The sequence below is a fragment of the Lynx canadensis genome, chromosome D2, assembly GCF_007474595.2.
Source record: "Lynx canadensis isolate LIC74 chromosome D2, mLynCan4.pri.v2, whole genome shotgun sequence".
Taxonomy (NCBI): Eukaryota; Metazoa; Chordata; class Mammalia; order Carnivora; family Felidae; genus Lynx; species Lynx canadensis.
This window is the reverse complement of record NC_044313.2, coordinates 25,695,548-25,722,963: the sequence shown is the minus strand read 5'-3', so window position 1 is coordinate 25,722,963 and position 27,416 is coordinate 25,695,548. Positions and strand designations below refer to the sequence as shown.

At 53.7% G+C, this 27,416-nt stretch overlaps 1 protein-coding gene across 3 annotated transcripts in view; it reads right to left on the bottom strand.

The window, feature by feature from the left end:
• SH3PXD2A (SH3 and PX domains 2A) overlaps nucleotides 1-27,416 on the bottom strand; it is a 245,736-nt gene that overhangs the window by 97,606 nt on the left and 120,714 nt on the right. For all 3 annotated transcript variants that reach the window (XM_030334928.2, XM_030334930.2, XM_030334929.2), the window contains exons 4-5: nucleotides 24,946-25,022; nucleotides 14,747-14,838 (exon numbers count right to left, since the gene is read on the bottom strand). In XM_030334928.2, the coding sequence (XP_030190788.1) occupies nucleotides 14,747-14,838; nucleotides 24,946-25,022 (169 nt within the window). The remainder of the gene's footprint in view (nucleotides 1-14,746; nucleotides 14,839-24,945; nucleotides 25,023-27,416) is intronic.

The following is a 27,416-nucleotide window of genomic DNA, read 5'->3' as shown; positions in this document are numbered from 1 at the left end:
CATTTGCCACCTTGTGGCTGATAAGGACACCTGTAAAATCCAGATGAGCTAAATTAGGAGTAGGCGGGAAAGAGAAAGGTAAGGTGAAGGCAAAGCCTCAGGGCCAGAAATACCAAAACGACACCATCGACTTGTGGACACTTCCTTGGGAAGGTCACAACTTCAGCTCTGGTGTGAGCACAGCCTCGAGGAAGAGGAAACTTGGCTGCGACATGTGGTGCTGTGTCCCCGATCACCCGCTCAGAGAGGCACAGTGGCTCCTGACTGTAGCGGCCTGTGCAGAGAGCCCCAGGCTGCTTCCTGGAGGCTGTGCCGCTAAGTGAGCGGGCCCATGGCCAGGTGTGCGGCCCGAGGACAGCCCGGCCTCACGCATGGGCAGGTTTTACAGTCTCCAGAGGGGCTGTTTCTCTCAGCAGAGTGGCCATGAATTCTGGGCGCAGTGATGAGGCCTCATGGCTGTCCTGGGCTCTGCCTCCCTCTGACTTTCTCTCCTTCCCGTCCCCACCTCCCAGCCTAATGCCACTTCTGACACCCCCAGAACCTGGTGTGGCACCCTCTTTTCCTCTGCAGCTCTCGCATTACTATGATGTCTTTCCTGTTTCCTCCCCTCCACTCTGAGCCCGGGATGGGGGCCGCATCTCCCCAGGCCTCACACAGGGCGAGGCACAGCAGGTGTTTGCCAAACAAATGCACGTCCTGACCGCTGGCAACCAGGCTCAGGGCTGCTTCCGAGGGGCTGGTGAGAGCTGCAGCATTATCCTGAGCTGTCCTCCTGGGGCCCTCAATCCCCTCCCGTAAAGCCCGGAGGAAGTGCTGCTTCCTTTAGAGGGTCTTCCTTCATGATTACGGGTGGGTCAGCGTGTGTGCATGTTAGTTTGTATAAAATGCCAATGTCTTTGAACAGTCTCCATGTGGGGAGTTCACCCTGATGACTCAGTGCGTTTCTCCTCCGTTTGTGAGGATGGCCTCGGAGTCCTGTGCTCCATCCCATGGCTGTGACATCACCCAGGGTTGCCATGGAAACTACTGGGCCCTCACAGTGAGAATGCATGCTCTTCCTGACATCCTGCATTATGCTGCAGGACGCATTATTGCCTCAGATGTGTCTCTCCCTTGCCCAGCTGGACCGCAGTGCCTTACTGCCTCCTTTGCCTGTCTCTCTGCGGGCCCGAGTCTGAGAACAAGGGCAGATGTATTGCTCAGGGAGTGCTAGCTATTTAAGGCGCTAGCTCAGTAGCGAGCTGAGATCTGAACCCAGTGCTGGCTGACTCCTAAGCCAGTGCCTGGAACTGTCAGGATCTTGATCTTTGCATCCTTCCTGTCTATCGGCCTTCCCACCCTTCTGCTCCAAAGCCTCCGAGCTTGTACTCACAGGCCTCCATCAGCCCAGGTTCTCTCCTTCCCCATCTGTCTGAGGCACCCCCAGGTGGAGGTCAGGCTCCCCATCCTTCCCTGCACAACCCCCCTCCCCCCCCCCGCAAGGGTCTCGCTCCCTCTCCAAGCTCCCCCTGCACTCTCGGCCCAAGCATCTCCATTGGGCTTGCTTGACCACCTCGCACTCACTGACAGTCAGGGTGCACCTGTCAGCCTGCCCTCCTGGACCAGAGGGTGCTGGCAGCCCCCATGCAGGCCTTCCTGAGAGCTCGGGCCGGCGCAACCTCAGTCCAGTGTCCACATTCTTGTTGCAGAAACTCAGGGCCTCAGCCCCGGACCCCCCCAGGGCTGCTCCTCTGTCAGTCAACAGGCATATGCTGAGCACCCATTACATGCCAGGCCCTGGGGTCTCAGCATTGAATAAAACAGACTCATCCCCTGCCTCGGGGGAGGGCAGTAGACAATTAGATAAAACGAACTGGTAAACTGGGTTAAAAGCTCTGAAGAAGGAGCACCTGGGTGATCAGTAGGTTAAGCATCCAACTCTTGGTTTCAGTTCATGTCATGATCTCGTGGTTTGTGAGTTTGAGCCCCATGTCAGGCTCTGCAGTAACAGTGTAGGGCCTGCGTGGGATTCTTTCTCCCTTTCTCTCCGCCCCTCCCCCATCTCGAAATAAATAAACTTGAAAAAAAAAAAAAAGCTGTGAAGGAAAAGGAAAGGTTGCTGAGATGGAGAGAAAGGGAGGTCTGAGGAGGTGAGGATTCTAGGGGACTCTGAGGAGCAGATGGGATGAGGGGGGCAGGGCTAGGGCCTTAAGGATGGGGATGGGGAGGGAACCAGGCCTGCCCAGGCCCAGGCCGCCGGGAACCTTCCTGGAAGTCATCCTAAGCACAGTGGAAAGCCACGTCAGTGCTAGCTTACACAGGCTCTCTGGAAAGCCCCCTCTGGCTGCTCTTTGGAGGTGGACTGGAGGGGGTGAGGGGGAAGCAGGAGAGCTGGAAGGAAGAAACCACAGCGGGTGCATAAAAGCCCAGCACCTCTGCCCTTGGTGCTTGGGTGGGACCACCAGTTTTTGGTCAGCTCCCAGAGCTCCTGTGGGATGAATCCCCAGTGGCCCATGGGCATCTGGTTGACCATGAACTACTTTTGGCTGCTTTCCCTCCCCTGCCTTACTTCACCCCCTTCACTGGTGTCTCCTGGTGTCACCTCCCAAATAAACTGCGTGGGCTCAAATCATCCCCAGATCTGCTTCTGTAGGATCCTAAACTGAGACGCCTGCCTTTCCCTGTCTCTCGTATAAAGTTTCCCCCCACTTGCCTCCCAAGATCCTCACAGCCTGCCGGAACTAGCACATGACCAACACATAGTGGGGACTTTACCCAGAGATATGACCGGTGTCCTCTGTCCTCTGGCTCTCAAGGTGGCTGCCTGTGGCACTGCAGGTCTCTGTGAGGCTCTGACCAGTAAGACAGGCTCACAGGTGCCCTCTCCTGCATGGGATGGGGGCCAGAGCACTCCCTGCTATTAACCTTGACTTCTCTGGCTTGGCAGGCATACCTTTCTGTAGTCAGGAGCCTGCTCCTGCATAATTATATCAGGCCCAACCACGGCCCAGCCCCTCCTCCCTGTCCATCAGGCTGGCTTTGATCTGAGTCTCCATAAAGGTTCAGCTCAGGCCTCCAGGTGCCCTTCTATGCACCAGCATTCAGAATGCTCTGGAAATCAGCTGGGAAAGTTTCTGAGAGCCAGAAGGAACACGTCAAAAAACGTGGTATGAATCCAGTTTCTCTGGGTGACCTTAGGGAAATCAACACCCCACCCCCCAGCAGAACCCGTCAGTGCAATGTGAGGGCGGAGCCGGGGCTGGAGGATGTCTGGGCAATGTTGAGCTCTGAAGGCTGGGACCGGGTGAGAGGGGGCAGCCCTCCCCTCCTGCCTCTCAATGAGATGCAGCCAGGGCGGTAGGGGCTGCTTTGACGGCTCCAGAAACTGCCAACTCACGTAGCTGTAAGCTGAGCGGTGAGTGCTCTGTGGGCACTGGTTCTTCAGGCCTCTGGCTTCTCCTTCAGCACATATCAGCCCCTCAACAAAGGCGATGGCAATAATAGGTCCCATTTATTATGAGCACGTGCCATGTAACATGCTAAACACTTAGTGAGCTTTACTGAGGGTGAGAGCCAGGTCCCCCACTGGACTACCCGGATTCTGGCCATCTCTGCCACTTACCGGCTTTGCAAGTCGCATGACCTTGCTTTGCCTTAGTGGGTTTAACTGTAAATTGGAGAAAATAACTGTACCCGTCTCATGCATGGATGGGTACAAAAATTTAATGAGCTAAAACGTGTCAATTGCTTTCTGCCAAACACCTGGGCTGCCTAGTACTCGCCCTGGCAGGAAGGTGGGCATCTTGTAGTTAGCCCCTAGGTCTGTTGCCTGTGCCCACTGGCCTTCCGACATGCCCTGGGGAAAGTAAGCACTGAAGTCACGGTGTAGCTGACCTGCAGGGCCAGACTGTGTGTGTACTTCCTGGGGATGGGAATAAAGTGCAAGGTGGGCACCCTCACCCCTCCACCCTCGGCCCCTACTCAAGGGCCAGCCCACCCGCTTGCTGCGCCGAGAAGATGAAGTAGGCCTTGCCCGCTTGCCCGTGGGCTATGGGACAATTTGTGCAAGGGCCAAAGCAGTTGGAAGTACCAGAAGGTCTAGAAATCAGAGCAGCGCATGATTGAGGAAAGAAGTCAGTCTCCAGACTAGAGAAGACAGAAAGGATGCTAATGGGTCTCCTAAGCCTTAGAGTTTGGGAAGAAATAAAAACCTCCCTCTGGGATCTTTCTAGGGCTCTGCAAAAGCTCTACAACTGGATTGTGGTGATGGCTGCACCACTCTGTAAATTTACTAATAATTGCTGGATTCATTGTACACTTAAAAAGAATTTTGCTTTATGTAAATTATATTTTAGTAAGGCTGTTTGAAAATAAAATCTCCTGCCTAGCCTCAGGTAGTGAGCACCTCAGGCTGTGTGTCCTGGGGGTGGGGCAAGGGGAAGGGGGTTCACATTAATTCAGGGTTCCTCCTGTAACAAATGGGCCACATGTTACAGAGGGGGTAAGAGGCTGAAGTCTTAGTCTAGTGCTAGGGTCGCAGCTGGACCCAAGACCAAAGTCAGGTATCAGTCTGGACAGTACCTGGCTTCCCTTTCAGAAGACATAGTGAGTGGGTCTGGTTCTGGAAGCAACTCAGAGGTCTGATCCCACAGCAGGAAGGCCCTCCTGGGAACCCTTGAGCTAGGGGAGGGGTCTCAGTGAAGGCACCCTGAACTGGCCCAGGGGCTCCTGAGCCTTGCACCTTCTCAAAGATATGGGCTGACAAGAAGCTTGGATTCCCCTTAAAGAGTTCCCAGATATGGAAAGTGCCCCTCAGCTGTTCCTTCAACTGCTCCCATCTGTGACCACAGCAACCAGGGGGTCCTGATTCAACTATTCAGCCCTATGGTCAGATAAAGTGTCCCATCTTGCAATTTGGAGCTAGTCTTCCTGGCCATGGCCCCTGTGCTTGTGCTTCTCCATCATACACCCCTGTGATGCAGATCTGAATTTGGAAGGGTTTGAATCCAGCCTCGGACAATTACTAGCCGAGAGGTAACTTAACCAATATAAGCCTAAGCTTCCTCATCTGCAAAAAGGAAGCATGAGTCTCACAGGACTATACTGATGGTTAAACAAGACAGGTCATGCTGAAGGGTCTGGCAGTTTTGGGCAGTAACCACTGAGTTTACAGACCTCTGCCATGATGCTGGCAACTGTAATTCCCAATGTTGCCACAAGGTGGAGCCAGATACACACAGACCATGAACTAAGACACCCAAAGTCAAGTGGTGCCTGAACCCCAATCTACAGGGCTTGTGAAAGGGAAGGGTCACATGACCTGCAGAATGCTTGTCTCTTCCACATCTGACTGTGTCTGTGACTTTCATTGCCACGGCCACTAGCCTCCAGATCCAGGTGGCTACAAGCTTGAACTATTGTAATAGCCAGCTGGTCCTGGTAAGATCACAGAATGTCAGAGCCAGAAGGGACCCCAGAGAACCAAATTTTCCCCCTCACCTGATGCTGAAGTGTAGAACGGGTTCATGACTGTTCAAGGTCACTCACTGGACCAGGCCCAACTCCTCTGGCCCAGCTCTGGTCAACACTGTCAGTCTCCAGGAAGACGATTCCTCTCAATTCCTTACAACTGCCCCAGTCTCAGGGAATCTCTCTGACCTGACCGCCCTGGTCTCTCACTGCCTTTCAGTGGCTGGCTCCTGCCTCACTCTCTGCTTGAATGCCACCTCTCCAGAGAGCCTTCCTTCCCTGACCACCTCACAGGAATAGCCCACGGGTGTGGATGGCCCAGCACCCATACAATCACTGGTTTCATTTCTGCCATCTCCACTGGATTGGCAGCTGTTATGAGCCCCGTTTTACAGGTGAAGAAACTGAGGTCTTGGTGTTTAATTTCCAGGCCACAGAGCAGGTCGGGGAGGAGCCAGGGTGCTAGCCAGAGACTGGGTTCCTCCGCATCACACTCTGCTGCCTCCCACAGCAGCAAGCCAGGCCCCGTCCATGCTGTCTCCCCCTCAGACCACGACCTCTCCACAGGGAGGGCCGAGCTGTGTCCATTTCCATGGCCCCGCGTCTCATACTACAAAGATGATCAAAAACACTTGAAAGATAAATGCCTCCTGCCTGTTGTCAACAGAAGAAGCCCTAGTCTAGGAGGCCAAAGACCTGGGTTTGAGGGTCAGCTCTGCCACGGACTCCCTGTGGAAGGGTAGCTAACCAGCAGACTGGTTACAATGGAAGGGTAATAATTACAAGGAGGGGGAACCGAGACACCTTTGAACATGACATAACTGCAAAGCAGGACTCCAGGGCTCTGTGGGGGGCTCATCCTGTGGCCTTGGGAGCAAGGGAAGGGGCCCTCGGGGGCCTTAGGCATACCGGGACCGTCCTTCTGGGGCTGAGGTTTCAGGGAAACACACACACCCCTGCACCCCTCTACCTTCCCTCTCCCACCACCTCTTTTCCGCTCCTGCTTGAGCTTGAGAGCTGAAACCCTGTGCCAGACCTGAACACAGAGTAACCTTCTCTCCCTAGACGTGGCCCGCACAGGCCTTTGCTCTGAGCTGGGCAGTGTGGGTTGGCCTCCCTCCTCCTCCCACCCAGCACGACAGCCAGGCCCTCGGCAATCCTCATTCCCCAGAGCTGACGCCCCTTTCAAGTGGGTTGGAACCAGCGTCCTGTGGGCACCTTTCTGCCACCTGCCTAGGTTAAAGGGGGCCACGGCAGGGGGTGGACAGAGTCTGTTTGCAGAAAGTTCTCTGCGTTCCCACCCCCAGTTGCCAGTGGACCCACAGTCCCTATGTCCAGCTGGCCCTGTTGCTGGTCAGTATAAAGAAGCTATTTGTGCAGCTGCCAGCGACAGAGGAGCTGGAGGGACAGCGTGGGCCACGTCCCTGGCCAGATAGGTGCTGGCAGGGCCTGATGGCAAGGGCCTAACTGGGACCGCAAGGCACAGGGCAGGTGGGTGGGCTTTCCACTCTGATCCCCAGGCCACCATTGCCCTGGGAAAGGCCAGCAACACGGACACGTTGGAGTTCCCGATAGCCAGCGAGTGGCCGGGGCAGCTGCCCCCCACAATCGGCACCGACCCTGGCAAGAACTCCCAGAGCTGACCATTTCCAGTCCTGGAGCCTCTTCTGAGTGGCCACTCTGCACCCAGGCCTGGGCTTGTGGAAGAAAGGGAAGAACAGGACGTCCCCAGGAATGAGCTGTATTGGGTCAGGCGCTCTCGGGGCACTTGCACGCATTAGCGCCCTGGAACCTCCCCACCGCCACGTGGGTACTGTTGGCCACTTTCACAGGTTTAAAGATGTGAAGTGACTCATTCAAGGCCAAAGGAGAGCTGGGTGTTCTGACGGTTTGTCTCTGGATTTCATTTAACTCCATTCAAAATTTTGACCTAGTGGCAACCTTGAGCCTTAAGGCCATCAGCCCATGAGTTCCTGGCACATAGTAGGTGCTCAGTGGGTACATGCTGAGGAGGGAAAGCACAGCAGGGACTCTCTCTCCAGTGCTCCTCCCTGTGCCTCCCAGGGAAGAGGAAGAGAGAGGGTGAGCACCTACTGCGTGCTCCACACACATCTCGTTTCATTCTCAGCTCCTGGCCAGGTAGGTGTGACTTACAGAGAAGGCTCTACCATCAACCTGAGGTCACCCTGCCATCAGCAAGGGAGACTGGATTCTAATTCAAGACATCAGGAGTCAGACACAAGCAAAGCAGTGATACTACCTCCCGAGCAGGCCTGACCTGGGGTTCAACGAGGACCAAGAATGGCAGGGGGAGGGGAACCCTGGAGGAGCCTCCCCAAATTCTCAGGGGCATCCTGCCTGCACCACCCCCACACTCTCTGTCTTCTTCCTGGCTCCCTGAGGCAGGGCTGGCTAAGTCCCTTCTGTCCCCCTGGACTGTTTTCCCCAGGGGAGGGCAGCCACCATGGCCTCTGTCCCTTCCAAAATAGAAATGGGAAGGGAGGCCAGGAGACTCTACAGAGGAGTGCCTTTTCTTGGGTCTGCCCTCCTGCCCACCCCAGCCCCAAAGCATCTGCCTGCCTCTGCCCTGTCCTCCGTTCCTGGAACCCCTGCTCAGCGCCCTCTGGGTCAGCCCCCACTCCAGACCCAATCTCTGTACTCTGCCTGGGTCAGACCTCCTCGTGGGACAGCCTCCCTTTCTCACTGGTCTGCCGGGCTGTCCCATGACAGGTGGCAGCCATGCAGGGGTGGACTCCCAGGCCAGATGGAGGTTGATGCTCTGAGCAGGCTGGGGCAGGGACAGTTCTGACCTGATCTGGCCATGGGCCCATCGGCCTCTTACCCCAGGTCCCTCTGAACATTGGGCCATTGTTCCAGGCCACAACAGAGGGTAGCTCTGTGGCCCTGGGGCTGAAGAACAAAAACTTGTTTAGCAAGGCTCTGCTCCTCCCATGCAAGTTCAAGAATTTGACCAGGATCCTGGCTGGTTTCATGGGAAGAAATGAGCTAAAGGGACAGGTCTGGGCCTAGAGCTGAGAGGGGGCAGTGGGGAGCGGGAGACCCTCAGCCTGCTTTGCGGGCCCACCCCGTGTCCCGGGTGCTGCTATGTAGGAGGGGAGCCCTGCTGACCACATGCTGCGGGCTGGCAGCAGATGGACGAGTAGGAAGCCCAGCAACCCAGTCTGGCCTCTGTTTCCCCCGCTGTGACACGGGGGAGCCACCCTGTGGCATGAGGTATGCTCACCCTGCCCATGGGCTCGGGTGGAGAGCAGAGGGCCAACCACAGCTGGGCGGCACGAGGAGGTTGCATCACTGTCCTGTGGCCGTGAGTGACAGACCAGCTTCCCGCTGCTGTGCCCTCCCTACGTGGGTGATAGTGACAGCAAGCTCTGGCTGACTGTGTGCCAGCCTGTCCAGGCGCTTTGTGAGCAAAGGCATTGCCCTCCCAGCAACCCTTGGGGCTAGGCACCAATGTGATACCCACTTGACAGACAAGGAAACTGAGGCACAGAGAAGCAACAGGCAGAGCTGGCTTCTGAACCCAGACCAGTAATTCCAGAGGGGTCAAGGGTGCTCTTCACTCGCTTCTGTGACAGTGGGCAGTTCTATTTATAATTTTGTTAAATGGCCTCAACTTTGTTTTGGCTCATTTAGCATTTACCAGGTGCCAGGCCGTGCAGATGGCAGGCCCCCGTGGTAGGAGAAACCCATGAACATACTCCTGTGGTATGGTCAGTGCCACTCCCGTGGCAGCCACATGCGAGCTACAGGTAGGGCTTTCTGGAAAGCGTGAAGGCTGAGTAGGACTCAGTCCTGTGGTGGGGGTGGGGTGGGGCAGGAAATGTTCCCGGTGGCGGGGGCGTGGGTTCAGAGGCTGGTGACACCTGGCTGCTCTCTGGTGACGGGAACCAAAGAATGAGGGCAGGGCCGGTGGGCCAGGTGGCTGGAGAGATGGAAAGGCAGGTCACAGGCCTCTGCAGGGGCCTCACGGGGCTGGACCCCTTCCTGCCGGCTAGACCCTTTCCAACAGGCATGCGCTTCAACCCAGGGGTCTGCGGACAGGCCTCGCAGAGGTCCCTTTGAGAACCTTTGGGTTCACTCTTTCAACTGGATAAAAATTTAAACTCGTAAAAAGAGACATTTGTTGGGTCATGTGGTTGCCTCGGCCTGAGTCCCGCCAAGCCATCTAGGCCTGCCTTAGCTGCCCTTTGCCATCGCTGACACCACAGGGGAATCAGAGCACGGGGACCCCACTGCTTGGGGGCCTCCTGTGCCTGTGGAAGCCAGGCCAGGCGACACCTGGCCCCCCAGCCCAGCAGGGCGTCAGTCCTCACACAGCAGGTCTGTGAAGAGCATGTGTGGCTCCAGGCCTGCCCGGGCAGGCCACGTGCACAGCCAGGGGTCACCTCAGGCACTGCAGGGGTGCCAGGCACAGCTTCCAGGAGGCCAGGCTCAACTGGTTGTCAGAGTTAAGGCTCAGGACCACCCGGAATTGGAATTCGTCCTGCATTGAATGCCCTTGAGCTCCAGGGGTGTGTCTTTCTCTGCCTCCTTTAGTATTTGGTGACTAAGGCTGTCCCTACCCCAAGCCGGCCACACAGCTCTAGAATCCACAGAGAAGAGCCTAAGAAACATCATCACTAGCTTCTCTTGCCCACTCCTGCCCACTCCTGCCCACTCCTACCCTGGGGCCATGGGCTGGGGGGAGATATGCTCAGCTCCCTCCACTGGTGGGGTGGGGGTGACAGGACGGTGCCTCCCATTCCCAGGCACACCTGTTCGAGGCCTGCCTCCCCTGCCTCTCAGCTATGTGGCCTGGGGCATGCCATGTACAGCTAGGGCCTTTGTTTCCATATCTGCTAAATAGGGATAATAGTACTGACTTCAGGGGTGGCCTGAGATTTAAATGAGACAATATGCAGAGTACAGACGAAGTGACCAATCAGGCTAATGTCTTCCTTTTCCTTTTGGCCCCACCATCAAGACACACATGCATACACATGTCTATGTGCACATGTACGCACACACACACACACACACACACACACACACACACACGTGTGTGTGTGTGTGTGTGCGCGTGCACGTTCCTATTCAACTGCTGGCTTTCCAAGAACACATCATCCTTGGAAAGAAAATAATTGTTCAAGGGGCCAAGGCCCGTCTCCACCTGCCCTGGCTGGGAAGGGACCAGGAGGGGGCGCTGCTGAGGAGGTGGCAAACCTTAGGAGCCATGAGCCGAGTGACGGGTTAGGGCCACGGTTAAACGTGTCAGCCTGGAGCCAGCCTGCCTGGGGTTTGAATCCTGCTGCTTGCCAGCTGGGTGACCCTCGGTAAGCTACTTCACCTCTCTGGGCCTAGATCTCTGTAAAATCACGTCGCAGTCGATCTCCCGTGTAAGACTACATAATGAAGTCTGGATGATGGGTCTTGCCTTTGGCAGGCATTTTCTGAGCACCTGCTCTGGGCGCTGGGGTTGTGGCATGAAGAGAACAGGTACAAGTTCCAAGTCTCCCGGAACTGACATCCCCGTGAGAGGGAGCGACCGTAACTGCAGTGAGGGAACAGAATGTGGAGCAGAGGAGCAGCATGGTCTGATGCATCACTCCTTCTGCGATGTTGAATAGGGACCATCGAGAGCAAGGACAGAAGCAGGGAGGCTGGGCAGGAGGCAGAATCCGCGTGAGGAACGGCGACAGTGCGGTTCCAGGTGGCAGCAGGAAGACGGGGAGATGTAGTCAGAGTCTGGAAACACTCCAAAGGCAGTGCCCGCCTGATGCGCTACGTGGATGGAGGGGTGTGACGGGAAGAGATGACTCTAGAATAACGCTGGGGTTTGGGGCCGACAAGGCAGTAGTGCATGTCAGTGTTCACAGGAGGAGGAAGGACAAGAGCTGCCCTCCTGGAGTGGCCGCATGAAGACATGACACCGCTTTGGCCACTCTGTGTCGGGCTCACCTAAAGTGTCTAGAGGGAACATCCTTTCTGTGCGGGGCTGGTGGTCTAGCAGTTTGGGGAAGGACCCTTCTCTCGCCCAGAGAAGCCAGTGAGCGGCTGGGGATCAGAGCCCAGGGGCTCAGGCCTCTGCTCCACCTCCCCCATCAAGGCTGGGTTGCCTTTCCAGCAAGATGGAAAAGGGACACAGTCACCCCACTCCAGGCCCTGTGAACGCTCGAGGGCCCCTGCGGCAGCACACTTGAAAGAGGCAGGGGGTTATCTGCAAAATTCCAATTAAATCCACAGGCTTTGATAATTTGATAAGCCACTCTACAGTCGCCCCTGAGTCAAAATACACTGTTACTTGATCCTGTGTTTATGTTTCAGGACGGCGGGGGAGGTGGACTGCGGTCTGGGAAGGTGCAGGCAGCTCTCAGAGAGGGGGGTGCAGGCACTTGGCTGATAAATCGTCAGCCTGTCAGGCCAGGGTCACCTATAGGTCTGGGCTCTCATGGCGAGCACAGAGTGGACTGGAACATGAGTCTCTTGGCAGGTCCTGGAGGCCGAGCGGGACCGGGGAGGAGAAGCCCTTCAGAACTGTCTGTCCATAGCTGACCCTGCTTCCTGAGCCTCAGGTCTGTCTCACATGGGACGGCTTCCAGGCCATCTCTTGCCAGACCGGCTGTGAACCAGCCCAGGTGACTAGCACCACCTGGAGAAAGAGGCCGATGACCCCACTGCCATAGTGACTCGGAGGCAAATGCTTTATGACCCCTTCCTGCAAAAGCCAGGCTGTGATCTGTAGGGTGGAGTGTGCACTGAACCACATTCCATTCTGTTCTACAACCTTCCATGGATAAAACTGTTGAATACTTCCTACGAGCCAATAGCACTGACCAGGTTATCTTCCTACACTTGGTATCCCTCTAAGCCCTCTTCACCGTCCCATGAGTTCTACGTCGTGCTTTGGAGATGGGAAAACAGAAATACAGAGAGGTCGAGCAAATGGCCGGAGATCATAGAACCCTGAGTAGCAGGCTCTGACCCCAGAGCCTGGCTCTGCAAAGCCGTGCCCACTGCCCCCCCAATGCACAACTGTCTCCCCAAGCCCAGTTTCCTTGAGGGCTTTCTGGAGATGGGCACTATTGCCATGGAGAGGTGAAACAGGACCAATTTATTTAGCTGACTGGCAGAGAATGGGCTTAGGAGTACGAACGAAAGGCAGGCTCAGCGATTTTGTGGTGATGCAACTGCTACTTCACCCACCAGCAACGATCCCTCTGCCCTCCTGTGGGCACACAATCACATGTGTCTCCAATGACAACCACCTAGGGAGGGGCATCTCTTCTCTCCCCATGGAAGTACAGAGAACAGAAAAGGAAGGAGAGACTCTGTGAGACCATCACAGCAGGGGAGCAGCAGGGCCAGATAGACCAGGGACACTGCTGGCGCCTCAGGAGACTTCCTGTCCTGGGAGAGTGAGGAGGGCTGGGGCAGGAGCACAGAGAGGGGAGGACAGAGAGGAGCACTGAGAGGCGTCAGGACCATGGTCCCCCTGACCCCTTCTAAACCAAGGAGGCAGGTGGGAAGGGTGGAAAGAGTACAGGCCTCTGTTTGAACCAGAAAAACCTGGGTTCAAGTTCAGGCTCCTGCTGTGAGTCTCTGTTTCCTTATCTGTAATGTGGGGATGAGAATATATAAACCCTTATGAGCCTGACATATAGTAGGTATGGTGAGAGCGATGCTTCTCCCTCTGGTGAGAACACACATTTCTGTCTCATTTTGTCATTTACAAAGCTCTTGCCCAGCCCTCATGTCATCTGAATTTTACTGATGAGAAAAATGGGTCTTGGGGAAGCCATATGAGTGAGCTGCCTTGCAGTTGTGTGGCTAGGAAGCAGCAGAGTTGGGGTGTGAACTCAACACTGTACATCCTATTCCCTTTGGCTTTCAACCAGTCTACCCTGTGAACAAGTCACCAATGAGTTTCTGATGGATTGTAGCATTTGCTTGTTTCTTAAGCCCACGGCAGCCATCAGGAAGGTGGCTTTTGTTGGGCCAAGCCTCTGGGCTGGGTGGCTTTTTCGCCCCCAAAAGGGCCTAGGCCATTTTAGGCTCTTGGTCTTATAGTATGACTGAAAAGAGAAGGGCCCCTTTAGGCAAGACTGCCATGTGTGGGTGTGCAGGCTGTGCACTTTACAACCTCCATGGGTGCCACTCACAGAAAATGCAGTAAGTAGTGCCCCTGGAGCCATGTGACACACACCCCTGTCTTCAGGCTTCCCCTCCCCATCACCAGATGGCCTCCTGCCTCTTCCCACCTGTCCCAGATCATTCCTCCATACCTTTCTTTCCTTTCCCTCTGTTGTACCCACCCCATCTGCCTCTCTGCCACTCATCCTGGTACTTTAAGATTTTAGGGGAAAAGAGCTATTGAACGAAGGGATCTCTAAACATCCCCTTTGGTCCTCTCCCCACCCTCTCCCCTGGCCAATATTTTCCCTGCTTGCCCTCTTCTGCTCATCTGCTCCTGGGCAGAAACCAGATTTCTCTCTCTACTGAGAACCTACTCTGGTGAGGATCTGTTCTGAGCAAGAGAGTGTGGCCGTCACAATGGAGTCTGGTCATGTATGTGAGAAGCTAGCATGACTGGGTGGGTCATCTTAAACACCAGACCCAGAGCAACCTGATTCAAGAGAGAAGAGAGGGAGATCTGCTTGGTTCCCCATTCCTCTCTAAATATGGAAATACCAGCCAGCACTGGGCCACTAGGAATCCAAGAGTTGGGCTCAAGCCTCCTGCCTGTCACATCCGCAACCAGCTGTGTGACTTTGGGAGAATCACCTAACCTCACTGGGCCTCAGTTTCCTTCTCTGTAAACGTGACTACTAATGTCTATCACAAACTAGCCCAAGAGTTATTCAGCGGGTGAGTTTTCAGCCTGGGCAGCACATGCCTCCCCCCGCCCCCTCTGAAGGCCTACATTTCATTTGGGAGCTTGGGAGCATCAATAATTCAGAGCGATGACTGCTAACCCTGGGCATCTGAACAGAGGGTCCATTATATTTTCTTTGATCTCATCTGCTCCTTACAGTAACCTGTGAGCTAGAGTTTGCAGGAAAACCTGCTCCCCAAATGCAGAGACGGCCCCACTTGTCAGCTCTGGGGTAAAGGGAAACGAGGAGCAAGCTTGGGCAACAGGAAACAATGGTCTTCATACCTTTGGCCCATCTCTCCCTGGCCTGGTTGGCCTTGCCAGCTCCCCCTTTCCTTGTGTGCCCACATCCTGAGCCTCTCCAGCCTGCCCTCAGCTTTAGCCCACACCTCAAAGCACACAGGAGATGACTGAGCTACCACTTACTCTTTTGGGGGGTTGACATCCTCTGGTCGGGCCTCAAAGAACCGAAAGACTTCATCACATTGTGAAATGTGGGGAGGCAGTCGGACAAGTGCCTGTGGAAAGATAGGAAGAAAGGGCATTAGGCCTGATGAAAGTCAAAAGCAGGGTCAATTCAGTCTGACGGTGACAGCACAGGCTCCAGGCCTGTGCCGTGGAAGACACCGTCATGCAGCCAGCCACCCAACCAGACGACTCATCAGCGACTGAACTAATCAGCTAACATGAAACAACTCTTCACCCATCCCATCAACTAGCCAACCAGCCAGTTAATCCACTAACCAACTAGTCAACTAATAAAAATAATCAGCCAACCCCAATTAATCTATCAACCATCCAGTCAACAATTCGACCAACCAACCATTCAACTAGCCAGTTCACCAACTAAACAACCAGCCAACCAAGCAAATCACAATGACCATTGAGCCCTAGGTCTCGGAGCCCTTGGGAGCCAGTCATTCGGCACGAACCCTGAAAGGATTCCTTCCTGCCCAGAGAGTCAGTCCAAGATCCTTAGCCTGACAACCCAAGGGCTTATTCTACCAGCCTCCTCTCCCACCAGTCACATTCTGGACACAGCTGCTAGTCACAGCCCCTAAATACTGACTGCACAATTAATTATTTCATGACAAGCGGATAATTCTACCAAGCACAACAGGGTGCTATGACAGAATCTGATAGGACCCAGGAAGATTAGCAGAGAGGAGGGGGGGCGGTTTCAGGAAAGACTCTGAAGCTGAGTTCTGAAGGATGGGTAAGAATTAACTGGTCAAGTGAGGGTGGTGAGACCAAGCATAGTGGCTCCGTGGGGCCTGAGCGTGCTAAACGAGGGGAGAGGGACCACCAGTCTGGTCCAGCAGGGCTTTGTTTAGGATGCCTGGCAGAGTGGTATGAGCTGAAGGGGTTGGAAAGGCTTCTTAGAAGAGTGGCCATGAGCTAGCGAAGAGGTATGTGCAGTATTTGGACAGGCAGAGAGGAGAAGGCAGCCACCGCACAGGGGTAAGTGTCCAGGTAGGGGCATGCACCAGCTGTGAGCCTGTCACCCCAACAGGGCTGAGAGTCTGCTGCTGGAAAGTGAGGAGTCACAGTCAGAGGTGATCAGAGTTCCCGTTGCACACCAGACCAGCACATACTGCGTACCTTGCAGCCTGGGGCACCCGGGACCCCTGACCTGCCCCAGTCCAACGTGGAGGCCGCGGGGGAGCATGAGACAGGTGAAGCCCTGCTCCTGGCTACTCGCTTCAGTACGCAGAGAAGACACTGGAATGATTCTTTAGCACAAACAGATGGGAGAGGTTGCTCCCAAGGCAGGGCTGAGGGACAGGGCCAAGGGAACTCTGGGATAGAGCCAGGAGAAGTGAGAAGAAAACTTGGGATGGTGTTATTGCAAAGCATTCAAGTGTGGCATCGAGCAGTAGGCATCCCAGCGTGACGGCCCTTTTTGATATCATATCCACACCTGGGCAAGATGAGACAAGACCTGACTGTAACACTCTGCAACTCACAGCTGTTCTTTCTAGAGGCCAGGGCTTTCCAAGGGTCTCTAAAAGATCACATGCCCATGAGCAGCCAGGAAATAGGAAAGAAGGGAAATTAACATGTAATGGGCAACTGCGATGCTTCAGGCACCGTCCTAAGTCCCTTGACTCCAATTATCCCACAAACAGGGAGGGCCTTTCAGTGCGTGCCTGACATGGGGCTGTGTCCGGTGTCACAGGGATGAGCCAGACACAGCTTCTGCCCTTGCAAGAGCATGTCTGACGAGGTGTCCCTCCATTTTGTTCCGGAGGTGGACATCACTGCCTTTGTTTATGACGGGGACATTGAGACTATTCTGCTAAAGTGCAGAATGAAGCCCTGTGCTCAGGAGGTAGAATCAGTGCAAGTTGCCCCAAAGTGTTCAGGTTTTCATTTCAAATACGTGGCATGTGCTGTTTTCTCCCCCAGGAAGGGTAGAGGGAAAGGGAAAAGATAAACTGAGGAAGGCGAGAGAAAGAAAAAGAGAGACAGAGACAGAGAGATGCAGGGAGAGAGACAAAGAGACAGAGACAGATGGAGAGACAGACATACAGAGACACAGGGAGACTGATACGGAGAGACAGAGACAGAAAGAGACGGGGCGGCGGGGATCAGGCCTGTGCACGGCAAGGGCTCCTGGCAGGAGAACTTAAGGGCTGGGCTGGGCAGGAGGGAAATCATTACCAGGGACCCAGGCTGTGTGCACGCTTGCTGCCAGGGTGACCTCCCTGAAAGGAAGAGGGAAGGGAGCCAGGGCTGGCTTCCAGCAGGCCCGGAGCGCCAGCACCCTCCCAGCTCAGCACGCTGCCACCCGCCCCCGGCGCAGCCCCTGGCCAGCCACGGCTCGCGCCGCCCCAGCAGCGAACACAGGGGCTCTTCATGCCGACAGAGACCGGCATTCCGGGGCCAGAGGACGTGTGGGCCGTGAGGGCTTCAGACAAAGAGGCCTTTTGGTCGAACCACCGTGGCATCTTGACTGAACAGAGAGCCCCGAAGGGAGCCGCATGGAGGGCTCATCCTGATTGCAGGCAGACAAGAGGCTCCCAGCTCAGCCCAGCTTTCATCAGCCCTGCCGCCAAGCCCAGATCTGCCAAAATTATCTGGCAAGAGAGCTAGGTGCTGAGCAGTCTGGCCCCCGAGGCCTGGGCTGCCAATCACTGCCAGAGCCGGGAAACCCCCAAATCCAGCCATTCTGAGAGGAGCAGGTGGGGGCCATACATGGGTATTTTCAAGGGCATTGAAATGCCAATGCCATTGGGCATTCAGGATTTATGCTATGGGTGGTTAAGTCAGGGCCTCAGGGCCACCCAGACATGGGTTTGAGTCCTGGCTCTACCATTCATGGGCTGCGTGGTGCTGAATGCGTTACTGGCCTCTCTGAGCTCAGCACAATGGGTATGACATGGCACCTATTTGTTAGGAGGCTAGGTGAGATTGTGACTAGGAGGAGCCTAGCACAGTGCCTGGCACTGAGTAAACACTCCGTAAATTTTAGTTGTTGTACTGTTGTCTTTGCTGCTATGTTCTCTAGATGACTGGAGTGATGCATACTAGAAACAACACTGGAATGGGAGTCAGGAGACCTCAATTCGCATTCCAATCCTGCCCTTATATACTTGCCCATGACCTTGGGCAGCTCACCTCACCTCTCTGGTTGTCATTTCTTCTAGGATAAAGCAGACTAACTCTGGAATCTCAAACTATCTCAAGGAAAACCTGTTGGGTGAGGTAGAGTGATTCTGTGGGTACAAGTGAAATCGTGCCTTGTAGATGGCCCACCTTGGTCTTAGAGATCACCATGTTCATTAGTATGGCAAAGGCTCTGAGAAGTCCTGCAGGGAAGAAACCTGTAGAGCTTTGTTCAGATCAGCATTTACTGATAATCATGGCATGCTGAAGGATTGGCTCATGTAATCATCACATTAACTCTAAGAGATGGGTATGACTATGATTTCAATTTTAACAAGAAGCAACTAAAGCACAGAGGTTAAGTGATTTCTCAAGGCTGCACAGCCAGTAAGTAGCAGAATTTTCAATTGGGCCATCTGAGTCCAGAGCCTGTGCTCCGTCCGGGTCTAGTACTGCCTCCAGCACTACCCACAGGTCTCTGACCGTGGAGCAGGTCCTCCAACGATTCCTACTGACAGCCCATCAAACACAGCTGGGACAAATCCAGGCTACAGACATTCTGAAGTTTCTTCCATCTCTAACAGTCTGTGGCTCCAGCACTACAAACAGCATCGTTATTAGTGAATTCGGTGTCTGACCTATCATTCTATGTGACTGAGCCTTTCCTTTTTTTTTAAATTTTTTGTAAATTTTTAAAAAGTTTTTTAATGTTTATTTTTGAGAGAGAGAGAGAGAGAGAGAGAGAGAGTAAGTGGAGGAGGGGCAGAGAGAGAGAGAGAGAGAGGGAGACAGAATCTGAAGCAGGCTCTAGGCTCCAAGCTGTCAGCACAGAGCCTGATGAGGGGCTCAAACCCATGAACTGTGAGATCATGACCTGAGCTGAGGTCAGATGCTTAACTGACTGAGCCACCCAGGTGCCCCTAAAGTTTTTTTTAATGTTTATTTATTTATTTTGTGTGTGTGTGTGTGTGTGTGTGTGTGTGTGTGTGTGAGAGAGAGACAGAGACAGAGACAGAGAGACAGAGACAGAGAAAGAGAGCACGCATGAGCGGGAGTAGGGACAGAGAGAGAAGGAAACAGAATTTGAGGTAGGCTCCAGCTCTGAGCTATCAGCACAGAGCCTGACACGGGGCTCGAACTCACAAACTGCGAGATTGTGACCTGAGCCGGAGTTGGACGGTTAACCGACTGAGCCACCCAGGTGCCCCCTGACTGAGCCTTTCTAATAGGACTGTGATTCAGGTTAGGTGGGAAGAGCTGGAATGAGTATGACCTCACAGCCCTCGGCACCCAGGGAGGGGGCAGTGCCCTGTGGGGCTGCTTAGAGTATGCAGGCCCCTGTCCAATGTCGGTTGAGCTGAAATCAGTCCCTTTTTGACCTTGCCATCCTGTGGTCCAGGGGGTCCGTGAACTAGCTGAGAGCAGATATGGAGAAACAAGGCAATGGAAGGAGTCAAGGGCAGGGGGTGCCTAGGAATGGGGGAGACCAGTGAAGACGTGCTGAAGAGCCACCCAGGTGTGCCACCAGCCCGTCCCTCCAGGGCCTCCCTTCCCCAGTCCTAAACTGCCCTGAGGTCTCCAGCTCCTGGCCTGTCCCGACCATTTTCTGGGAGCCAGTGACCTGGGCCACCATTTGGTACCATGTCATCATTCTAGAAGACACGGATTCAGATAAGGGAGAGGGTGGCTGCACTGCGTGCCTCTGAGACCTCCACCCAGATGCTGCGGCCACAAGCCTGGTTTTTCAAGTGCAGTGGCATGCGAGGGGGCCCCAGGCAGACTGAGCTCAGACCCGCTTTGAAATGACCCAATGACCCCCTTCCATGAAGCTTGCCACTCTGGGTAATGTCTGCCCAAGGACAAAAAACAAACTTCTGCATTTGGCAAAACAACTGTGGATGCCCTGCTATTTCCATGGGATCAAACATTTTCCTCTTTTTAGGAGCATCATTTTGATTTCTTTTTTTTAATTTCAGAGAGAGAGTGTATGAGCAGGGCAGAGGGGTAGAGGGAGAGAAGGAGAGCATCTTAAGCTCAGCGTGGAGCCTGACGCCTGAGAGTGGAGCCTGATGCAGGGATCAATCTCATAACCGTGAGATCATGACCTGAGTCAAAATCAAGAGTTGGACACTTAACTGACTGAGCCACCCAGGTGCCCCAGGGGCATCATTTGATTTCTAATCAATGTAAATCTTCTGGGTAAAAGCCCAGGGACTTAGGGTCGGGTGGGGGTGTGACACAGGGGGCTGGAGTCCTGCCCATCTGGCCACACGCCCACTCTCTGCCCCCATCCCCACCGCTGGGCCGCCTCTAGCCTGCCTGGAATGTTCCTCCTGGATCCCTGTCTAGGAAGCTGGGAGCTCACAGAACTTCTCTGAATCAAACGCAGGAGTTCTCTTTTTGAAGGGTGTAGCCGCAAATCCTTCTGAAATGGAAACAGCATCTAATTCGTAGTATTTAAGCCATTTCACAAGGGATCCTAGTACATTGGGGGCTTCGGAGACATGTCACCGTCCTCACAGGTTTCCTCTGCTTGTGTGTGATCCTTGCATTTTATCATCAGATACTGGCTGGACACCCACATGAAGCCAGGCTTCCTGCTTGTTACTGAAGACACAAAGATAACAGATGTGGCCCTCCAGTTGCTCCTGGTCCAGAGAAGGTGGACACACACAAATCACCCTCCTACAGAGGATAGGTGTGCTGCATGGAAGCAGGCACAGAGTTTTCTGGGGAGTGGAACAGCAAGGGTGGTTGACTTTCCCTGGGGAGTCAGGAGGCTTCTAGGAGGGGCATCATGGGAGCTGAATGCATCTGAAGGAAAAGGACTAGCAAGGCCTGGGCGTGGCAGCCTAAGGGACTCTGGCTAGTTGGGAAAGGCTGCACCTCTGGCGGACTGGACTGCAGAGCTTTGAGGAGAAGCAGGTGCTGAGGCCTGAGCAGCACTTAGAATGAGCCCACAGAGGGCCCAGCCAAGCGCCCAGAGGTTCTTGTGGGCAATGGGGCTCCCCTGAGGGTCTTCAAGGAGAAAGGGACATAATCAGCTTTATCCCAGGCTGGAAATGCTTTGCCTGGGTCTATCTGGGCCTGTGGAGATGGAGATATTCTACCAGTTGGGTTCCCCCAGAGTACCAGCCCACGTGGGAGGCAGGAACAGATCAATCTTCGCTCTCTGCCTCCATGTCCCCATCAGCAACACTCCTGACCCAGGCTAGCCCTTAGAAAGGGGCCCATAAGAACAAAGTCTCCCTGTATCTAGGACTGAGTATACCAGGAAGTCTCGGTGCTTCTTAAAGGCATGTGTTTTGGTTGGGACATGAACCTTCCTCTTTATTAAGGTGAGAGCCAACGATGGGCCAGGCATGGTGGGAGGGAGATGCCTGGGACTAAGAACCATGTCCCAGAAATAGCCTCAGTTTTCAAATCTGGGAAGTGGGAATAAAAATGAATGAGTCTGATAGATGTGGAGGATCACGTGGGGAGATCTTTACCTCTTCAGGGGAGATCCTGCCTTGTCCCCCTCCCCCAGTCTGACTACAACCAACCCTTCATCCCTCCCACAAAGAAAACCATTGATCCTGAAAACAAGTCTATCTTGGACGGCGGAATAATAGAAGCAATCTCAGCTTTTTGGGCAGCAAAAAAAAAATTCTAGTTGCACCCACCAGGAAATGGAGACTTGTATAAACGTCATTACCATGGCAAAGGGTGAGTTGATCATTCTCAAACACTCTCTCTCCCTGCCCCCCACCCCACCCCCTGCCCTGGGATATTTATTTTATCCCCTAGACAAACACTGCAAACATGTATTTCACACGCAGGAATGGGGTAAATGGAGTCACTTATAAAACTGTTAGTCGGAGCCCCTAAAGTATAGCTCTCACTTGTTAGTGAGATGAAAGTCTTCGACGTTTTGAGGCCACAGAATCATTAAATATTAACCGCATAACCATGTTGCCCATTAAATTAATTTATGGAGCTAAAGAAATGCCTTTGGAACCCCTCTTGATAGACACCCAGCCCTCAAGTGCCACATAAAACAATCACCCGACTGGTGCTCGGTCAATTTTCCGTGACGCTCATTCAATCTGCCCCATATATGTTTAAAATTAACACTGAGATTTGGGCTGTGAAACCACCATTGGGCAGAGGGACTGGCTGGCCGGCGAGGGCAGGGAGCCCGAAGTCTGGGGAGGTCTACTGCGCGGTCAGACTTTCCGCGTCTGAGTCCTGGCACAGGAGCTGGCTGCTCTGTGCACAGAGCCAGCTTCACAGTTTTGGGTGCATCCGAATGCCCAGCAAATCCCAGACTGGGAGCCCGCGTTGGCCAGCAGTCCAAGGAAGATGCTGCCCAGCCAAGCAAAGCTGCATATGGAAACTGGAAACAAAAATCCCAGAGGTTCCCAGCAGTGTGTCCAAGGATAGACATGAACGAGGGAACGGCTGGCCATGCAGCAGACTGCACATGGCACTGACCATGGAATTCATGGTGGGGGCCAGTGATGATGAGTGACACTCGGATCCTGAGTGGCCACAGATTGGACAATCGGGAGGCAGAGCTGTGAAGCATGATGCTGGGTGGCAGTGGCCATGGACCGTTGCTGGCTTATCTATCCCTAATGATGATTCCAAGGTCATTCCAAGGTCTCAGACAATCATACCACAGGCCCCAGCTTTCTAGTTCCGAAGAATTAAAGGCCACTTCTGCACTGCCCTCCCCCTCCCTCCTCCACCAACTCCTCTCCCCCCCGCCCCCCCCCCCCATTCTCAGAGTAAATTACAGCCTGTGAGATGGCTGGCTGCTTGGTGAACCCATGACATTCCTCCTTGCTGCCTGGCTCTGTGCTAATCAGGTTAGGAGGCCCCTCCTCTTGCAGACTCCACTTAAATGGCTCCCCCGGCCACCAACTGGGCACCACTGGGGCCCCAGAGCCCCCCTGAATCTCATCCTGATTCAGGAGTCCTGTTCAAAGCCTGATCCCAGGAGATAAGATGTTATCAGTTTCCTCCTCCGGATGGCCTAGGATACGGCATTTCCACTGCAGATGCCTTGGGCTCCACCAGCTCCAGGAGGCTGAGGCTGATGTGAGCCATAAATCCCCAGCTGGGAGAGGCCTCCCCCCCCTGCCCCCTCCTCCATTAGCTTTGCCCATTTATTTAACTTCTTGGGAGAGGAATAAAGAGAAATAAAAGCTCGGGCGGCAGCCATCAACTGAACTGGAAATGGCAAATGCTCTTTAAAGAGAAAAATGAATATTGATCCGAAGAAGAGGAGCTTCTCGTGTCAGACAATTCATCAGCGGGAATTCTCTTTAGGTTAAGGCAGACAGTGTGACCGAGTATAATTGGCACAGTCACAAAATGGAAACCTGGGTTGATGGAGACTATATGGGAGTGTTCGTCTTCCTACGGGCTTGGGGACACCAGTTAATACCTTTAGCAACTTGATGCTTATTTAAACATTTTTATTGCCAAACGTAGTGTTTCTGAATCGTAAAACACTAGTGCATCAAGGGACTGTGCAGCAACAATTCCGTGCAGGGACAGAGCATTTCAGAAGTGACAAACACTATGATACATATTCTCTTGTGCAGCGCCTTTCGTGAACTCTGCAAGAGTTGCCTTTACCCTGGTTTCCAGAGGAGGCAACCGGGACTCAGAGAAGTAAAGTAACTCACCCAGAGTCACAGAGCTAGTGGGGGGTAGTGGGATTTGATCCCAGCTCTTCCCATCCTAATGCCAGCATTGCAACTATCCCATACTTGCTTCTCCTCAAGGGTCTTGAGTCAGACTCCACAAGTTTCACTGAACTAAGAAGTCCCATTTACATCAAAGCCAGTGGTAACAGTGTATTGTTTACGCCTTTTAATAATAATCATCAAAAGCCAGCGTCTCCTGAATGCCTCCTCTCTCCCGGATACTGTGCTGGTGCCTGGCCTGTGCCTGCTCCTTTCATCCCCACGACTACCGTCTGTGGAGCCACTGTCCTCCTCCCTATTACACAGGTGTGAAAATTGAGGCTCTGGAAAGTTAAGTGACTTGCCCAAGTTCATGCAGCTAGTGAGGGTTTTGAACCCAGGCAGCCTCGCTGTCCAGAGGTCTGGTGCCCAGGCCGTTTTCGCTGCCGGGATCCTAGGCTCTAATCAAAGTGGAAAGAGGAAGGGACTCTGTTTCATGACCCCGTGGTCACTCTCCCATCTGTTCTTTGGCATTGGCTGTTTTTTTTTTTTTAAGTTTATTTATTTATTTATTTTGAGAGAGACAGAGACAGCAGGAGCAAAGTAGGGAGAGAGAGAGAGAGAGAGAGAGAGAGAGAGAGAGAGAGAGAGAATCCCAAGGAGGCTCCACACTGCCAGCACAGAGCCCGATGCGGGGGCTTGAACTCACAAAACCGTGAGATCATGACCTGAGGTGAAACCAAGAGTCAGACGCTCAACCGAATGACACCCAGGCGCCCCTGGCAGTGGCTGTTTTGAGGCACCTGCGCACATGCACCTGTGTGTCTGTGAGTGTGAGCGCTTGCATCGATAAAAACGTGTGCACAAACATCCGTGACCATCAACACTTCTGTGAATAAACAAATATGCATTTCCGATATTTCAGATACTATTGGAACTCAGAATTGGTTCCAACAATGTCCTGAAAGGAATTCACAGAAACAGTTCTCCTGTGTCAAGCAAAAAGTCCCATACAGAATCCATTCAGCAGGAGACCCCTTAACTGAGCTCCCGAGTGGGTGGAAGTGATTTAAAATAGTGTTTTGTAAACATGGACATGTCCCAAAAGAAGTCTCAGCTGTGATCCCAAGGCCCATGTGCTCCAGGGGGTGGCCCAGTCACGAGCGACCCCTCCCTGAGGGACAGTCATACCCACCCCTCTGGCCAAGAAATGCCAGGTGTCAGGATGCATCTGCTAAACCACAGCCAAGAGTTTTATACAGATGGCTCTCCTTCACAGATGGACAGACTCTCTGGCAGACGGACCGGCCCCTCCCCCACCTGCAGACGCACCCTTACCCGGCAGTACTCGTCGATGGGCTTCAGCCTCTTCACAGCTACGTCCCGGATGTGGCTTCTCCGGAAGAGGATTTTGCCTGGAAGAGACACACGCTCGTGAGCCAGTTGATTCTGGGGAAGGCTGCCATGGGACCTGGGCCACCTACACTCATTCCCCTCTCCCTCAGCTTCTCAGCATTTTAGCTGGCTACCAAGTGCCACCACCTCTGCCCATTGTCAAGAAAACAAGAGAGGAGCAGTCACCTCTCCCAGGGGGTAGGAGGCGCCCGAGGCTGAGGGCCCAGGACCTCTGGGGCCCAGGAGCCCCAGAGGCTGCCATCTTGGCCAAATCACCTTGTCTGGGTCTAATGGCAGAATCGATGCCCTGACATGGGTGTGGCTCCCAAGTGACCTCACAAATAAATACAAAGGACGGCCCAACCCACACGCCATGTTTGGTTTTCAGGCCCATCCCTCCTTGAGAAATCAGCATTCCTTCCTGCCAGTCAGGCAGGAATTCCTATTCTTAGTTTAGGTGGGTGGCTATTTCCAGGGCGGGCACAGGCCAATGCCAAGGGAGCACAGCTGCCCCAGCCTGACTTTTCTCCAGCCTCTCTGTACACACAGCCTCCAACAGTGCAGGCCACTGTGCAGATGGGCTGGTACACCCCTCTGCAGGTATGGGCAAGGCTTACAGGAAAGGCCAGCCCCTCAGACTTTCCCAGCAGGCTCTTCTGAGCTTGCTGAATTCAATTTTAACAACCAGATCAATGTATAGTCCTTTTCAGCCGGTTCAGTTCAGAGTTTGATCTCCTTGGTCTGACTTTCAAGTCCTGACACAGTTAACATTTCTATGCCCCATGGCCATCGATGTTGAGTCAATGCCCCTTTCATTGTTTTTAAAGTTTATTTATTTTGAGACAGAGAGAGAGAGAGAGAGAGAGAGAGAGAGAAGACAGCATGAGCTGGGGAGGGACAGAGAGGGAGGGACAGAGAGAATCCCAAGCAGGCTACACTGTCAGCGCGAAGCCCGATGTGGGGCTTGAACTCACGAACCATGAGATCATGACCTGAGCTGAAACCAAGAGTCTGACGCCTAACTGACTGAGCCACCCAGGCACCCCCAATGTCCCCTTTTTAGAAGGCCTTCCTTGATTAGCTGAGCTAGGAGCAACTTCCTCTTTCCAGAACATCCACATACTTTGTCCATTCCTAAGTTACTCACCTCATTCTGCTGTGTGTTACAGATATGTGTGAGCCCCCTTCCATCAGGGGCCTGACACATCCTAGGACACACACACCCCAGCCCATAGCTGTAACAAACATCTGTTGTTCAAGTCTGCCCAGTTTCCCTCTGGAGAGCCTCCCTCCTCCATTCCCGGTCCCTGGGGTTTTCTAACCACACCCCCTGGCAACAAGAGTAGGCCCAGCCTACTGGGCTGTGACCCAGCCCAGCCAACCAGAATCACAGTGATTGGCTCAGAGATGGGCAGGGGTCCCCATCTGGGCCAATGAGGGTCAGCCCTGAGACTTCTGCTGGAGGGTTTTTTTCTCCCACAGTTGCTAAGCTGGCAGGATGAAAGCCTGAAGCTTCTAGTGGCCATATTTATTACTGTCCGAGAAGGAAACCTACTGAGAGAAAGGATCTGTGCCTGGAACGAAATAGGGGCTCAGTAAATGCTTCCCGAACGGTTCAAAAGCAGAGCAAAGAGAAGAACAGCAGATTCCTTTGACATCATTTGAAAGCTGGATATAGCTGTTTGGAACCCAAGGTCTACCTGGTACTTCTCACATGAAGCAATAAAATCATTTTTTAAACTAATTGGAGATGGATTTTGACACTTGCGTTCAAGGAGTTCTAATTAAGATAATTGCCATTTCATGTGAACAGATACACAGACTGCATGTCAATCCACTTGAGTTTCTTCTATCCAGGCCCCAGGGAAGTACGAAGCATTGCCTTGGTTTAAGTTGTTTCCCCGGTGGCACCCAGAGATGAGGCATGTAAGTGGTTTATTTGGGAGCAGATCCCAGAAGATAGCAGGAGGGGAGTGGAAGGGAAGACAGGGAAGGGAAGGAAGAATTGCCCAGCCAGTTCACCCCTATGGGTAGCCACAGCTCAGGTCTGTTGGGGATAATATGGACTACACCTCAGAGGTATCCCAACTGAGGGTGAGGGGTATTTGTCACCAACTTCCTGCTTGTGAACATCTGAGAGTGCCAGGACGTCTCTGGCACTTCCCGCCGAGTACGCTCCTGTGGCTACAGCAAAGCTCCCAGTCCTTCCCATGAGCAGCCTCCGGAGACAGAGGTCAAGGGCAGCGGACCTCGGAAGGCTAGAGCCTGAGTTCCTGGCCACCAGAAGTACTGGTCACCAGCCCTGCTCCAGTCGGACCGGGGAGCATCTAACTCATCTTATCATGTGTGACTTGCTTCCCATTTGGGCCCCTCATCCCCCCACATCAGATGTGACCACCTCCTTCCTCCCCTTG